Below are 17,832 nucleotides of genomic sequence, written 5' to 3'. Positions count from 1 at the left end.
ATAGGTTGTCTTCTTTCTCCCCGATCAACGCATTTTCTGATTCATTTTGACATACTTCTGAATTTCTCTGTTCAAGAAGCGCTAATATTGTTTGTAGATAACAAAATTCTTATTGCATTTCTTCCACAACCAAATCTAAGGCTGGACGAACATTATTCCTCATTGGCAGCATGATTGGGAGTAGAAAGAATCACAAATGAATGCAGGGATAGACTAAGAAAATCCTTGAGCCGATTTACAGAACTGGGATTCACGACAAAACTAAAATTGATCTATAAATTTGAAATTCACGGCAACAGATTCTTGCAATTCAAGAATTTTGAAGCCCAAATTGCAATAAAACAATCTTCACGGTAACAAGGATAACATCAGCAATTTTCAAATGAAAGACATGGCTGCAGATGCCCAATAGCAATCTTCCACAGGTTGTACAGAGGAAACCCACGACTGGAAAGAGAAAATTTGTGGCCAAAAAAGCAGAGAATCTGGATAGCAGAGGAAACCATCGGCTTCATAGAGGAAGCCCCCGGCTGAACAGAGGAAAATTGCAGCCATAAGCCGCAACAACCTGCTAGAAAAGCCAGAAAAACAAATTTCTAGATAACTGGAACTGCAAGAACTGGAATCCAGAGAAAAAAAGGCAAAATCTGAAGTGCAGAACTGTGGAAAGCCTGGACTGCAGATCCCGGAAAATTTGGGCAGAAAACAGCATGATAGTTGTTGCAGCCACCAAAATTCAGAAAAAAACAGGAAAAAAAATCTGGACAAAATTTCAGAGAAAGGTGATCTCAAAAATAAATAGAAAGAAAAGGGATGAAATGCAGAAGAACTCGAAGAATGAAAAGAAAACATAACTGTGTCCTGATATCAAGATGATAACAAAAACAAGGTAAATAAAAAATCTGCACTTTGGAAAATCCAAAAAACAAGAAAAAGTTTAGACTGAAAATCCCAAGGGATGAATGCATACACTGTAATGAAAAATGGTTGATCATCACATGGGTGCCACTCCAGGATACTTAATACACTTCTTAACCACGAAGAATACGGGAAAAGTTCTTACAACCAATCAAAATACTCTCCATCCTCAGTCCATACAAAACAACCCCTATTTATAGAGGACTCTCCTAATTACAAGTATACAACCCAAAAATATAGAGACACAACAACAAATTGAAACACATATATCAAGCCACATATTGAAATCAAAATCTTGCTCTCGCATCATCCTTTCGAAGTTTGGCAAGGTTCGCTCATATTGAACAACCTCATAATTTAATTCCTAATGAACAAGAAACTTAGAGTCGTTGAAAGATGGAGTTGTTCTAATCTCCGGGTATGTTAATTTTGGTGAGTCAAGCATCTTACAACATTAAATATTCAAATCCAGCCTTCTTTTAAACCAAGAGCGTCAGAACCGCGCACAGGCTAGCACCATGTTGCCCCAAGCCTTTGTGGTTCAGCTCATCCACTTTGTGTTTAAGTTCCTCATGCTCCTTTGGAGACATCTTATGTGCAGGCTTTAATGGGGATGACCAAACCAGCACAAGGTCAATGGCATGTTGAACCTCTCTCATAGAAGGCAATCCTGCATGAACCTCAGCCAGAAATGTGACGCCAGATTGTTGCATCAATCCCTGCACTTTAGAAAGTGTTGCAGGTAGTTGTCTGGAACTCTCAATTATAATCAAAAGGTACCCTATAGCTCTCTCCCTAAGATCAATCAAATGCACGGGAGTAAAAGTGTTGATTCCAATTCACGCCTGAATCTCCTCCTTCATATTCAACAAAGTAGTTTAAATTCCCTCTTTGATAAAAGAATAAGTGTAAGCATATCCGTCATGAATTGCACGACAATCATATTGCCAAGTCCGACTAAGCAATATGTGACGAGCGTCCATACAAATTACATCACATAAAACCTGCTCTTAAAATTTCCAAATAATCGAAAACGATATCAGGCATTGTCAACTGACTTAAATTTCAGCCCCCTTCTTGAGCCACGTGAGGTAGGGATAGGGATGAGAGGTTGAGTAGTTAGCCCAAGCTTCCCCACCATGGTTGTTGCAACCACGTTCTCCCAACTTCCACTATCAATAATAAGGCTACAAACTTTGTCCAGAAATGTGCACCGGGTTCTAAAGATGTTATGTTGTAACAAAACCTTACTGGAAGATCGTTCAAAACTTGGGATACGTCTTATCACAAGGCGAACCCATGACATTTGAAGCATTGAATACCGGATGTAATTCCTTCCCTCATTGTGGTAGCAATCCCTTGCAGTTGGACAACAGTTTTGCTATTGTTTTCAGCATTTCGACCACCGGCCTGAGCCCTGAAGTGGATTGATTTGTTGGAACCACCCCAAATCATTGGTAGGAATACATTAAAGTGTTCCTATCCATAGTTTGTAGTTTTTCAACCGTCGCCACCAAGTTAATCACGTCCTGTAACATCCAGAAATGTTGGAGTTGAACCACATTAGCGATAGATGGTCGTAGTCCATCAAAAAATTTGTAATAGTGTGTTCTTTGGGCTCGGAAAGACTGCACTTCAGCCCCAACTGTTCGAATTCAGTGATATATTTCTCCACGGATAATTCTTATTGATGAAATTTACAAAAATTTGTAATAGTGTGTTCTTTGGGCTCAGAAAGACTGCACTTCAGCCCCAACAGTTCGAATTCAGTGATGTATTTCTCCACGGATAATTCTTATTGATGAAATTTATGAAGCCAGATAAAGAATTCTTGCAGTTAATGCTCGGGTTAGAATTTTCGTTGCATATCTTTCTTTATTTTGGTCCACGACGTGATCTCAGATTTCCCCTCTTTTCTAAGTCCTCTTCAAATTTTCCCGCCAATAAGAGGCACTATTCTTCAATTTGATTGCCACTAGTTTGACCATATGTTCTTGTGACACCTTGAATTTCAGAATTTGTTCAATTGTATATAGCCAATTGATGAATTCATCGTGATCCAATCTTCCATCAAAATCAGGAAGGTTAATTTTATTAAAAAATCTGGAGGTTTCCTTCGATTTTCACGCATCAACATACATAGAGGTTGTTCATCACCACTAGGAGTCTCTTTGACGGAATGGGTCATCTCCTTCATTGTCGATCACCTCATTTCCGGATTCAATATAATGTCCTTCAATATCTCAAATTTCAAGAAGTGTCAGTCTTGTTTTTAGACAATGAATTTCTTGTTGCTTTCCTTCCACAACCAAATCTCAGGCTGGAGGCACATTATTCCTTCTTAGCAACATGATTGGGAGAAAGAACAACAAATGAATGCAGGGATAGACTAAGAAAATCCATGAGCCGATTTACAGAACTAGGATTCACGACAAAAATGAAATTGATCTATAGATTTGGAATTCACAGCAACAGATTCTTCCAACCCAAGAATTCTGAAGCTAAAATTGTGATAAAACAATCTTCCCTGTAACAAGGATAACATGAGCAGTCTGCAAACGAAAGACAGGGTTGCAGGTACCCAATAGCAATCTTCCACAAGCTATATAGAGGAAAACCACGGCTGGACAGCAGAGAATTGAGGCTAGAGCACGCAAGAACCTGCTGGAAAAAAGAAAAAAACTAGATTTCTGGAAAAGTGGAAGTGCAAAACTGCAAGAACTGGAATTCGGATAGAAAAAAGCAAATCTGGACAACAAAACCGTGGAAAACCTGGAGTGCAAATCCAGGAAAATCTGGACTGAAAACAGCAAAGTTCTTGCAGCCACCAAAATTCAGAAAAAACAAGATAAAAGATCTGGACGTAATTCCAGAGAAAGGAGAAATTTGAAAAATAAATGAAAAGAAAATGGATGAAATGTGCAAGAACTCGGAGAAGGAAGAAAAATGATGTGCGAAAATCGTGCTCTGATACCAAGATGATACCGGAAACAAGGTAAAACAGAAATCTAAACTTCAATAAATCTAAAAAACAGGAAAAAGTTTGGACCGAAATCCCATGAAAGGGAACAATGCATAAATTGTAATGAATGATGGTTGATCATCACATGGGCGCCACTCCAGTATACGAAATGCACTTCTTAACCCAGAAGGATATGGGAGGTTTTTACAGTTAATCAAAATACTCTCCATTCTCAGTTCACACAAACCAGCCCCAATTTATAGAGTCTAGACTCTCCTAACTTCAAGTATGTCACCCTAAAATATAGAGGCGCGACAATAAACTGAAACACAAATACCAAGACATATAAACTGAAATAAAACTCTAACTCCCACTTCATCAAGTTTCATTTTGGTTTTTCATGCTCATCTACAAATCAACTCCCTCATCCCTTTCTCAAATAATTTAAAATCATCTCATGTCACATAAATCCATCGCTCATGATAAAATTTAGAATTTGATCCGACTATTTGATACCCTAACCATGGAATTCATGAAAATGATACCAAAATCAAATATCTATATGAAGAAAATAAAGCTTAAATGCAAACGCTAAAAGATCAAAAGCAAATTTTAATGAATCACCTATAGAACAATAGAAACCCTGCCCATGGACTGCCCAAATCATCATGTACTCTTAGAAGCAGATGATAAAGACTCCTTAGATCAAGGACATGAAAATGGAAGTAGAAATAACCGCAATCATATAATGAAGGTAGAAGAGACCAACATCAAATAGAGGTAGAAGAGATACTTTCATAGAAACATTGATGATTTTAGTGATTCCTCTCAGAGACTTAAAAGTGAAGCAGCTACTCACAATGGAATCCATGATCAATATAAACTTTTAAATTGGTGAGTTCAAATAAATGAATTCTTTGATGGGCAAAAAATTAAAAAAATAAATCAAAAAAATAAATTTTGTGAAAAGGAAATTGGTTAGGCAAGCTGAAATTTATTGAACAAACACATTAACCAAGGAACAAAGACTAAGCTGGAGCAAACTAACACAAGTAAAGATGAATGAATTACTTAAAATCAAATATTATCATAGACATCATTATGAAAAACAACATGGTCAACTTCTGACTTGTAGACATCATAGCCTTCTTATAACTAAAGATTTGAACATTTTGACCACCTAATTTCTAAAATTGACTAGGCTGAGAATGATTAACAGCGCAACAAATTTGTCATTAAACTTAAACTTCCAGTACATGAGGTCGAACTGTTTAACCCTAAAGCATTAGAAAATTTTCATTATATTTGACTGGTTCAATAATAGAAGAAGTGTGCTTCCTTCCATCTCGAAAGTTAAAAATCAATCCTGTTTCAGATTTTCATTATATTTTACTGGTTCAATAATAGAAGAAGTGTGCTTCCATCTCGAAAGTTAAAAATCAATCCTGTTTCATTTCAACCATTACGTCTACTACTATACTCCCCACATAGCACTTTATCCTATTTGCCCAAAGCCCCAATTAAAAACAACTCTAAAATCACTAAAGATATAATTTATTTCAAATGTCATAAAAAAGAAGTATACAAACTTAATGCAAAGACCAAGTCTTATTTTGAGATGTAAATGAAGAACAAGAAAAAGTTTATAATAACACCATATAATCTAATGAAGAATTGGAGTTTGTAGATGACCCTGATATTAAAATGATGTGATACCTTACACCAGCCACACAGATAAAGGTAGAAGATACTGAAAAAAGAAGAACATTTTTAGTATGTATGTTACATACAAATTAGAAAGGTGTAAATTAAACATAGACAATAGAAGAATAATGAATGTTAACTCAACTCTCACTCTTTCTAGTGCCAACCTAAAAATTAAACCTCACCCAAAACCTCTTCACATTTTTTGGGTCACGGGCACATGTTTAGCTACCATCAAGATCAGTAGTTAAAAATATCAAACATATTATGACACGTCCTCATAGACATTGCTCTTATTTTATTAGGATGACCTTAATCATCTGATTTGAGTGTAATCCATGAAGATAGAGAAATACTTACATTTTTAAACATAAGAACGGAACCATCAAACTGATTTTTATCATGCTGAGAAAATACTATCTATAATACCTCATAAGTTAAACTTTGTTACTCAGCCAAAACCGACTATCAAAAAAGGAGCCAAACTTCAAGTGCTTATGACGAGTTAACCTACAGATACAGATAGTTCTGCCATTTCTGGTTCTAGTCCAACTCTTATGTTCTGCACTTCTCATTGACTCCTGAAATAAAGCTTATAGGATTTAGAATTTAAGAAAAGACTTTTCTGATACAACCAACCTTCACTGTTTGCATGTAAAATAGTTACTGTTGATTCTGATGAGAGTCACAGGTAAGTAGTAGTCTCAACCCTCTACTGAAATTAATGTGTTGCATTAGATGAACTACAACCTCTTAAAACCTCAATATGCTGATGAATTAATTTCATATCCCCGACATCTTAACATTCCCCATTACAGAATGAATCATAATAAAAGAAAATAGTTAGATCAAGAGAAAAAATTGAGGAATTATTTAGAAAAATTTATATATAGAGTCACTGCACAGTCCCCTCCTTACTAACTTGTACGAATAATGAAACATTGCAAATGTGTTGATACTTGGTTCATAAAAAAAATTTCTATAAAGTATAGATTTCATATTTCTCAACTGGACAATCTGTTAGATTTAATTTTAGTAGACCAATTTTTCTCTAAAATTGATTTAAGTGGTGCTATTCCAAGTCAAAATTTGATCTAAAGATGAATGAAATACTTCTAAGAGCACCGATAGATGGTATGAATTGTTGCCCATGCACTTTGCACTTACAAATGCCACTAACACATGCATTTGCTTACAGAATACTATGCTTATGCCATTTAGAGAAAATTTCATGGCTGTATACATTGATGATATCTTAATTATTATTCCGAGTAAAACAAATAACGTGACATCATAAACAAATTGTAGAGACCCATAGAAACGAGAAATTATGTATCAATTTAAGGAAAAATATACTTTACAAACTAAAATTATTTTTTGACAGATTTATCAAGTCCACTATTAGAAAAAAAAAGTGTAGCCCAGTCAAATTAAAACAATAGACTAGTCAGCATCTAAGAGTTCCACCAAGGCAAGAAGTTTCTATAGTCTAGATAATACTATTATAGCACTGATCCGTTGAAATTAGATAAACTTTGCTAGAACACAATCACATAAGAAGAAATAGATCGACTTAAGATATGGATGAACTTTGCCATCTTAGGCTTTATGATTTCTCTAGACCTTTGGGGTGACTTGTAATGCATCCAAAGTTGGATTTGTAGTGCAGCTTTCTTTATTGACAAATTGAACAAAACAAAGTAGTGATGTTCAACATACAATAGAAAATTTTATGTTGTCATACAATCGTGAGATTCTAGCGACAATACCTTCAAAATATAATTTTTTTCTTGACTTTTACATCATCATGCCCTCAAATTTATCAATGCCAGATGAAAATCATGTTATAAACATGTCAAGTTGGTCTAATTGGTCATCATGCCCTCAAATTTAAAATCATGTTATAAACATGTCAAGTTGGTCTAATTTCTCTAAAATTACTCATTAATTCTCATGATTAAACCTGCAATTAAGAATAAACATGTCGATGTCTTATAAATGTTAACACTGACTATCTCTTCTTCAGAAGTAAAAAAATTAGGGAAAAACAAACTTGATAAACTATCTGATTGCCCTGATTTTAACTAATTTATATTGAGCACTTGGATAAATCTTTAAAATTGCAAGGATCATTCTCTATCATTAGCAGACAACAGTATCGAAGAAAACATCTTTGCATCCCTAGATCTAGCTTAAGGAGTTCCTAAGTTCTGAATTACATTTTGGAGTTGTTGTCAAACATTTTGGTAAAGATAAAGCAATATATTTGATTTAAAGTAATTTTTTTGCGCCTTTGTTTTAAGTAGATGTTTGAAAGATAGTAGTCAAATATATGACAAATAAACAAGCAAACCCACTGAACAAAAATCTAACCAATGCATTGGCCTACCAGTTGCATCCAAATTTTGAGAATATTTATCGATAAATTTTATTTTAAGACTGCCTCGCATGGTTCAAGAAAACAATTGAATTTTTATGCCCCATGTCCTACCCTACTCCAAGATTTATTATGCTCCTCACATTGTTTAACTGTTCTTTAAAAAATTGTGCATCTAGAAAGCATTCTTTCAACCAATATGTATGATCGTGATGTTAAATTATTTAGCACTTTGAAAAGACCGTATGAAAGTTATATGATTCATCTACAAACTAGCAGATAAGCAAAAAATAGTAAATCAAATCTTAAGAAACCCACTTAAATGTCTTTAGAAAAAAAAAAAAGGAAATCGAAACTACATTTGTCTGCATCCAAATTCAGATACAATTGTACTCTTTTAAACAAGCAAACCTTCACCTTTTGAAAGAGTGAATGTAAAAATCCAAAAAACCCCAACAGCCAATTGATATAGGCAACTTCCCCTTCTCATACATTCTTTGGCTCTAAATTCTCATGTGCAAAAGTGTTTTCAAATCCTCAATGACACTATAAGGCAAAAAAAAATTTGAGGTAATGTATAGTCCTCAGACCCAATGAAAGTGTAATTTCCTTTGTCGAGACCTAAAGCTTGGGCAAGCGCTCCACTAAGCCTGTGTGAACAATCCTCAAACCCAATGCAAGTGATCAATGGTGATTATTATTAGTTCCAAGTGAACTCGCTTTGAATTTGGGCTCTTTCGGATATACAAGTATTATGATCATCTACATATATAACAATTTCAATTGATTCTTTATATCTTATTATATATATTAAGTTTGTATAAATATGCTTAAAAGAACAATTATTAAATATTCATCCAATTAAGTATAAAGTATTGATTCAAATATCATTAATGTTTTTTACTTTAGTTATTCTTCAACATGTTTATATTATTTTACATAGGTCATACATAGCATCCAATTTTCCAAAACAAGTATGCTTAAACCATATTCATTAAAAAAGTATGTTATATATATGAATATTTTAAATAGATCTAAACCTTTTACACAAACTAAAAATTATTATCACATGCACACGCAAGTACACACACAAATATATATATTTAAAAATTCAATAAATCTTAGTATTAATGAATAAATCATCTTATAATTAATAATTTTATGTGTAATACCTATTCAATTAGATTCTTTGATTTTTCACACGTTATTTAACATATTGCATAGCACATTCAATTAAAATGAATATATTATATTTTATAAAATATTAATTGCTTTCATATATTGCATAACATACTTTTGTTTAAAATTGCATGTATTATACTGTTTAAGATTATTATTATTTTTAATAAAATTTAACTTGAAGAACTATTGGGAGAATTCATATTAGTCATTGGCCGCCTTTTGATAAGCAATTTTCAGGCCATTTGTTTTAAGGTTTTTTTTTTTATTTTTATTTTTTGGGATAAGTTTTGGGAGGCTATATAAATATGAGATGTTTTTTTATGAAATGAAGTAAAATAATAAACTTATTTGAGAATTTATCGTAAATTAAATAAAATTTTTCAAGAGGTTTTTCAGGTGTTCATCCAAATCTTTTCTTTGAGTTCTTCATTATTGGTAATATATTTTACATGGCTTATAAGCTTTTTTATTGGTACGTATTTTGTTTGTTTTTAAAAGTTTTAATTACATATTTAATTTTTTTGGGAATTATATAAAAGGATTAGAAGGGGAATATAGTTTCACAAAAGTTTAATTAACATAGTTTCTTGTAAAAAAGTTATACTTGCGTATTATAAGGTATAATTGCACTCATCTAGAAGGAAAGCAACAGTGTCGTCTTTCTTCACAACTAAGAAAGAAGTTTGCAAGGAAAACTTCATAGTGGAATCATAAATTGAAACTAAGTGTACAAGTTTGCCTTGAGATCGGCCAATCAACGTAAATAGCTTGATATCCATAAATATATATAGTTTTAATCTTCCTGCAGTTAGATTTCATTTTACTAATATTGTTCTCGCTTGGAATGTTAATTTAATGAATGTTTTAAAATGATATTGTGCTAACTTTATTTGAGTAGTTATGTAATCATGTTCAACTTGTTAATAGCCATTCTTACAATAGTTTATTTATTTCAAAATTATTATTAGTCTATGATTCTTTGGACGCTGTTGTAATATAATCCTAATGAATAATCATTTCACATTGAGCTTAATAATGCTAAACTCATTTTTCTTTATCATTTATCATAATTAGAATTGTGTGAGTAGCATAATTGAGTAGCTAATCATTTCACATTGAGCTTAATAATGATAAACTCATTTTTCTTTATCATTTATCATAATTAGACCAACAACGAGTGTTTCGCTAAGATACTTTAGTATAATAAATTATATTATGACAGATTACTTATCCAGTATTTATATTAGTTTATCCACATTACATGTTTATTGATCCCTTTTCATTAATTAATTTGTTTAATTGTTGCATTATTTTTAGCTTCCTTATGGTATTTCTATAATCAATTTATGAAGTTTCCATTAGCACTATTTTTAAAGGTTTTATATCACTAAAAATAACATCGTAAAAAGTGTCAATCACCACTAATGGTGTGCCATCTTAAAAGCTTCACATAGTTAGAGCTCTTCAACATCTATCATGCATTAACCATAACAATAAATCATAAGAATCCATCTCATAGCCCTAGCATCCAAATCTTTCATCCCTTGCCCACTCGGGTATTTTATCTATTGCTAGCGGCCTAAGGCCTTGTTTGAGAAGCCGATCATAAGAATCCTTCTCATAGCCCTAGCATCCAAATCTTTCAACCCTTGCCCACTCGGGTATTTTAGCTATTGCTAGCGGCCTAAGGCCTTGTTTGAGAAGCCTTAAACTTTTTTAATTTTTTAGCATCATGACTTACGCTGTGGCTCATTTTTTCCAAACATATTTTTTATTGTTTTATCACCCCAAATGTATCGGAGCTTTTCATGTGTTGTTAGTGGTTTTATAATAAAAAAATTCAACTATACCCTTAAATTTATTCACACACAGCTGCCCTTCATAGAAAATGTCAAAAAAAAAAAAAAAATCACCATCATCTTGAATTTTTCTGATTACCGATCTACCATAGTTTCTATGACCCGATTAAAATTTAGGAGCATTTACATACATGGCATCCAATTGTTATGGATTTACCGATCTCACACTAAACTTTCATATTAAAAAGCACAATATGAAAAATAGCACTCATTACTACTTTTTTAATAGTCAAATCTATCTTTTTATCCATAGGTAAAGTGATGTGTCTAAAAATAAAACTGTAGGTGTGAGATAAGTAAATCCATGTGTTGTGCATGTAATTTTCCTTATAATTTAATACCTAGGTTAGTAAAATCATTCATAATTAAAAAATATATGTAAAAATGTTAAAAAGCACATAATTTTTTTTTATTCAAATGGTAATATTACATTTGCAACTATCGTTTTAAATCGCATTTTATTCTAACTTTTGCTTTTAAAAAAAATATTTTTAAAAGAAGAAGCTCCCCCAGACAAAGCCTAAAAGCCTTCACTTTACCCCAACTATAATTTCATTTGTTTTATTTTTTTAATTTTTTTTTTCTGGTAAAATTAGAAATTAATATATTATCAAGCTTCTTATGTTATTATTAAAATGTGTGTATTTTGTTTTAGTTGGATTTAATGGCTGATGACTAATACTAATAATGTAGGAAATTTCTTTTGTTATTAAAATATTTATTTCTCTCTTGTATTATTAAGCTTCAAGTGTAAAGTATATTATATTATGCTTTAATGTATGATGTCTTTAATAGAAAATGCCAATACCAAATATCATAACTAAACATTTTATGCTAATAATTTTTAAGAGAGTATAATATATCAAATAGCAAAGTGTGTCCTATTTTTACAATTCTATTTTGTTGCAGTGTTTGCAACACCATATGTGTCCGTGCTTGGCACCATTATTCTGATTTCTGAATCTAAAGAACATAGTTTTGTGTATGGTTGAAGTTTGATTCCACTAAAAACCCAGTTCGAGTCAATCAAAATTGATGAATTAAGTAAATTAGCTTGCTCAAAAAGTATCTTGATTCCAATTCAACTAGGAATCAAAATTTTCAATTTCAAGTTTATGTAAGCTTACTTGAGCTCAACTTAATATAAGATCTAGACAAAATCATTCAATAAAAGAATAATACCTATACAGATTCAATATAAGATCTAGACTGAACGATTAAATCATTCAATAAAAGAATAATACCTATACAGATTTCATAGCATATTCACGTCTACTGACAGGTGACCAAATATCCCATAAGAGCATTCCAATCACAACAATTTCAAAGAAACGCACTACTAATTCAGCAGCGATCATTCATAAGTAATAAACAAACTCTTCAGTCATGAACAAAAACATTTTGATAACTATGGGGCTCAGGAACATGAAAGCCTATAGATTTTATGACAAGACAACTAACAAGAATTTCAGAAAATATTTCTTTCAACTTTCAGTGTGAAGCAACTTCTCACACTTCTCTCCATTTTCGGGTAATGCATGCCAAAGGTGGAAAATAGGATTTCAACACTGATCATCTGGAGAAATACCAAATCACAAGCAATCCACTAGACTCGTGGGGATGCACTTCATGCTCATTCAATGAATCTTTTCCTTTTTTTTTACCAATAATCAACAAAAAAGGCAATCGCACAATGACATCTTTTTCTATAAGCTCATTGAAGCCCTACTACCAACATATCTAAATTAAAAAGAATTTATGCCAGATATAAAATAAAAATGTCATAAAATTTTGAATTTTTTGGCAGATTCTAAGTGTTCATATATGGTAAAAAAATGTCAGAATAGACAACAACAACAACAACAAAGCCTTAATCCCACTAAATGTCAGAATAGACATTTAAAAAAAAAATTATCTATTAACTAATTATGGGGAGAAATTTTGTTTCATAAGCATGTCTATACCTTTCATGCTCGCAGCAAAAAAGGTACTTGGAGGATTAGACATACCATAGGATTGGGAACTGGAACTGACTCATTAGCAAGATCAAATGGATTCATTGAAGCTGGGTATTTGTGAGTCGTCACAGGTTGCTGAGCAGCACCATATGTATATCATATTAGGTAACAAGAATGACTGGAATATATTTAATTAACACTCTTATGGAGGATCAAATGCAAGATTAATGCGCACCAGCATGACAGGATATTGCATGTTGTAGACCATGCCATGGCGTGGTCCAACTCTCCACCCTGGATATGAAACAGGTGATGTTGGATAGAACCCAGTAAATAGGTCCTGCAAGCATAAAAATAAGGCAATTAAGTTCCAAAAGAATCATCAATAAGATTCTGAATAAATTACATGAAGACCGTTCAGCTCGAGTTAAATAATAATTGGTTGGTTCCATATTTTAAAAGTTTCACAATTAGATGCAATAAGTATTGATAAATTTTCCATACAATTTTCTAAATAAAAAATTTCTAAACCAAAGACTAACAAATTTGAGAAGGGTTGGGATTGTGACTCACCAACCATTCTTCAGAAATGGATAACTGGATGGGTGGAAGAAAGACTAACAAATTTGAGAATGCTTCATGGCAAAGCGCTGAGTAAGTGGGCAGTTAGTTGAAAGGAAACAACGTAGCTTATTCTAAAAAAACAAAATAAATAGAATAAAATAAAATAATAGATAACAAAAAAGTGATGGGAAGAGAATGAACATATCCAAATCATATAATCATGAAAATGATAGAAAGTCAAGGGTATCAACTCTAATCTTGCAAGATAACTAAAGAGGGATAAGAAAGATGGCATTGGAGGCTGCCGCCCTGATGCATTTTTAGAACAAATCAAACAACAGAATTATAGACGATAATGCAGTAAAGACCTATATAAAGTTTTCATCAGAGTGCTTGTGAGAAATTCCTCAAAATCAGCAAATATATCTTTTTAGTAAATTGGATGGTCTAGATGAAAATTTTCAAAACTAGGGAACCTAACAATGAACTTTCAAAAGTTGAGAATCAAACATTTTGTGGGTCAAAACAGTAGAAATTTAATTACAATTTACTCTAACCCTAATCTTTATGAAATATAGTTTACACAAATGTTACCGCTGGTAGTTCTTTCCTTCCGCTATTCTTAGCCTCTAAAGGGTTCTGAAAGTTTTCAGGCCTGTTTGACAGATGCATGACAGAGCTAGAAGTTTGGCCGTCAAGAACAGCCACAGCACCCTGCACAGTTGCTGGAATTGATGGAGCAGCCGGCCGAGCAGGTACCTATAAAAGAAACATTTCATGGTTACAATTTAAAATTCCAGTAATTAAAATAAAAAACGACTGGATGCACAAAATAACCCAGTAAAAATAAATTGATTGAAAAAAATTACCGGGTTGTTTAAGGAACCAACAAGTGTATGGACTAGTGGATTGGTTGGCTGACTAGAAGCAACTGGGAACACAAGTGGCCATTGTCCACCATTATTTGCTATGGAAACAGAGTCGATACTTGCAGCAGGTGATATAGCAGAGTTAACAACTGTTGTAGGTGCTTGAATCGACAGTTGTGCAAACACAGTTTCCAAATCCCCTGAAGTTGAAGCTGCCTCTGGAGCCTTCTGCTGACTAGAAACATCAAAAGATGCCCAACCACCACTATTAGCAGGTGTAGAGATCTTTTGCTGAGCAAAAGGTTCCTGTGCTACACCAGCAACAGGAGGCTCAGGGTCTGCAGAGAAGTCGATTAAACTTCCCAGATTTACCCTCTTCAACTCCACTGAATTCTCATCATTAGGCCCCTTGGAACTTAAAGTAGAGCTCTGGCAAGAAAAATAAAATTTCATAATAATCATGGTAATTCAAAGAATAAATTAATAGTTATAATATACAAAATAATGAACCTAAATAAAGGATGAATGTGGGATAAACTCAGAAAGGTTTAAGAACGATATGCTTATGATAGACAAACTATGAAGTAGAGTCTATTAAAGTTCAAAAAGTCTTGCATAGTTTGGATAAACATCGTAGAGATAGTGACGATGCACAAATAAGATTGCAAAAAAATTAATACGAAAGAATTAGAAAAAAAGAAAAGATAGACCACAGTAAACCTAGTAGAATTTATTCACAAGAACTTGCACAAGCTGGAATAAGAGGTCATGTAGCTCTCAACTAAAGTGAAAGCAGAATAATTCATGATGTAAAATAGTTAGGAATAAGGTTAATGGTGAGGATGAACAACTTCTAAACCAAATAAAGTGAATATTACAAAGAATTTCAAATGCGAAAAACATAAATTTGATTCATGCTCAGTAAAAGGCATACTTAAAAGACATAAATGCTTCAACAACAACAACAAGCCTTTATCCCACTAAGTGGCTACATGAATCATTTTTCTCCACTGTGTCCTATTGAGTATCATATATTCATTTAATTATGATAAATTAATATCATTTTTATACAACATGCCCAAGACATAAAAAATGATCTTAGTTGACTTACTTTAACGACCAAGGAATTCAATAATTAAAGTAGTCCTGCTCTCTAAAGAAAGGATGTCACAAGTTCAAATCTGTTCCCCAAAGTGCTGCACCATCTTAAGAATAACCCTTACAAAAGAGTTGAGAGAGAGAGAAAGCAAGAGAAAGGAAGTCTAATCATGACAACTGATGACATATCCAGCTATTCTTATATAATGCAAAGCAGGAACCGCCGCAGATGATAGATATTAATGGTAGATCACACAAGTGGGCAGATGATAAGATGAATGCCACAGTTTATTCAGAAAGATAGCTTCAATGTACTCAAGAAAACTGCAGCAGCCATATGCAAACACATGCTTAACCACTAAACACATCAACAAAATACAACAGATTCATCTTTGAATAAGAAAGTAAAATTGAACCTGTTTTTCTAAAGGAATGTTCGGCACTTTTCCACCATTCATCTTTGGAGGCTCACCCACCCGAAGAGAGGGGACATTATCACCCAATATATCTCTAACAGGACGCACCATTGGAGGACTTGAAATATATGCACCTTTTTGATGGTCAGAAACTCCAGGCTTTGGTAATCCATCCGAAATTCTATTTTCAGAAGATTTTGGACTTTGAACTTCATTTCTAGCTTTATCATCTCGGTGCATCTCATCTCTCAACTCAAAATGGCTAGGAATCCTATAACCGCCTTGATCATAGCTAGGGCTTCTTGCCTCATAGCTAGAGTTAGAGTTTCTATCATCATTCCTTCCAGTAGAACCAGGCCTTTCACCATATCGGCGTTCATATGGATCATTATATGGCGGACTTCGTGAACCGCTACGATCTGTATTGGAGCTTCTGTTTTCATCATAGTCCTCTTGTTCACTCTGTAGAATCAATGCAGATTTAACTTCCAAATATGGCAACAGAAAATGAAAAGTAACAAAAAATTGGCGATGTCCACATCTCATAATGAAATGCATGTTCTATAAAGGATCTTATATATAATACATATTCAGGAACCACCTTCACCCTAGGAGGGCCATCAATATTTTTTCCGCCAGCATATCTTCTCTCCACGTAAACATGCTTAATGAAATCTCTGAGCCTATCAAGATGGCTGACACCAAATACTAGAATAAAATTTTCATATACTACAGAAAAAAGAGAAAAATAGTAGAAATAAAAAACAACCTGCTGTCTGGATAAGAGTGTCGTTGAGGGTCCCAATCCTTGAAGAAAATTTCCCTAGCACGCTGTACAGAAGAAACTTCATGTTAAATAAAGAACAGAATGCTGCCGATGGAGAAAGAGCCTCAGTATCAAATATGAATAAATAAAAATACCTCATTACCCCCTTCTTGAAGTGCATTAACTTCCTGGGATGTAAATTTGGCCATGGATATTGATTTTACACGGTGAGTGAACTCTCGACTAAGACAAAGATTCAATTAGCATAAGAGTTACTAGACATCTAATATAGTAAAAGAAATCTACCATGAAGATATTCCAAATATGTAAAGAGATTGAGATGCTTACTGTAACCCACTGCAGTTTGTACAAATGAAAGTCCAGAAATTTGTGCAAACATATTGTGGTCCCTATTTGCAAAATTCAGTAAAAATCTCTTAACCATTCCCAAAACAAACCATTTCACGAGATAATAAGATGGCTCAATTTAATAATAAAGAAAACAAGCATCTAACAACCTGATAGGAAAAAGTACATAAGACAATAAAAATAGTCACCACAGGTGACGGCAGAAAACCAAAGCTGTTAACGTTTTATTTAGAACCAAGAAATGCAGCTAAACAATTCAAGTTCAAACAGCTCAGTCAACTTAATCACCCTAGGTTCCAGAATAAGCATCTAAAACGACCAAAACAACTCCTAGAAAAGCCTTCATAATCAATACTACCTGCTAATTTCAAAATTAACTTAAGGGTAGGAAGCATTGAATTTTGGATATAAAGTGAACCATGCACCAGTTACTGAAATCAACACTGACAAATGTTTGTAATTTCTGGAAAATGCTGAATTTTATCACCCAATGGAGAGTTCGATTAAAGAAAATAAAAAAATCCATAGCTTCATTAAAATGTGCTTATGTCATTGTAACATCCCGTTTTATTACACGGGGGAGACAAATTGAAGAGCTGAGCAAAAGAAAAAGACAAAGCAAAGATTTAGGCAAGCAAAGAGCCGAAGAAGATGAAGCGAGCAGTAGGGACATTGATAGAGGGGAGAGGAAGCGAGGAGGGGTCGGAATTCAAAGAGGCAATTTGGCTGTATAAAGCATCGCTACCTACTTACCTAAAGAGTCGAACTACGCATATGGAGATGGCAGCGC

The 17,832-nt window shown here is 33.4% G+C and overlaps 1 protein-coding gene across 5 annotated transcripts in view; it reads right to left on the bottom strand.

Moving 5' to 3' along the window:
* Nucleotides 1-17,832, bottom strand: part of LOC110021654 (probable ADP-ribosylation factor GTPase-activating protein AGD14) — a 43,751-nt gene that overhangs the window by 12,849 nt on the left and 13,070 nt on the right. For 4 of the 5 annotated variants that reach the window (XM_020720226.1, XM_020720227.1, XM_020720228.1 and 1 more), the window contains exons 3-11: nucleotides 17,022-17,083; nucleotides 16,829-16,916; nucleotides 16,677-16,738; nucleotides 16,494-16,602; nucleotides 15,908-16,369; nucleotides 14,394-14,822; nucleotides 14,119-14,283; nucleotides 13,196-13,300; nucleotides 13,012-13,095 (exon numbers count right to left, since the gene is read on the bottom strand). In XM_020720226.1, the coding sequence (XP_020575885.1) occupies nucleotides 13,012-13,095; nucleotides 13,196-13,300; nucleotides 14,119-14,283; nucleotides 14,394-14,822; nucleotides 15,908-16,369; nucleotides 16,494-16,602; nucleotides 16,677-16,738; nucleotides 16,829-16,916; nucleotides 17,022-17,083 (1,566 nt within the window). The remainder of the gene's footprint in view (nucleotides 1-13,011; nucleotides 13,096-13,195; nucleotides 13,301-14,118; nucleotides 14,284-14,393; nucleotides 14,823-15,907; nucleotides 16,370-16,493; nucleotides 16,603-16,676; nucleotides 16,739-16,828; nucleotides 16,917-17,021; nucleotides 17,084-17,832) is intronic. The other variant, XM_020720230.1, reaches the window with a different exon arrangement.

This window comes from Phalaenopsis equestris, unplaced genomic scaffold (genome assembly GCF_001263595.1).
Source record: "Phalaenopsis equestris unplaced genomic scaffold, ASM126359v1 Scaffold000137, whole genome shotgun sequence".
Lineage (NCBI taxonomy): Eukaryota > Viridiplantae > Streptophyta > Magnoliopsida > Asparagales > Orchidaceae > Phalaenopsis > Phalaenopsis equestris.
Note: the sequence above shows the minus strand (reverse complement) of the source record. Positions and strands in the feature narration are given on the sequence as shown.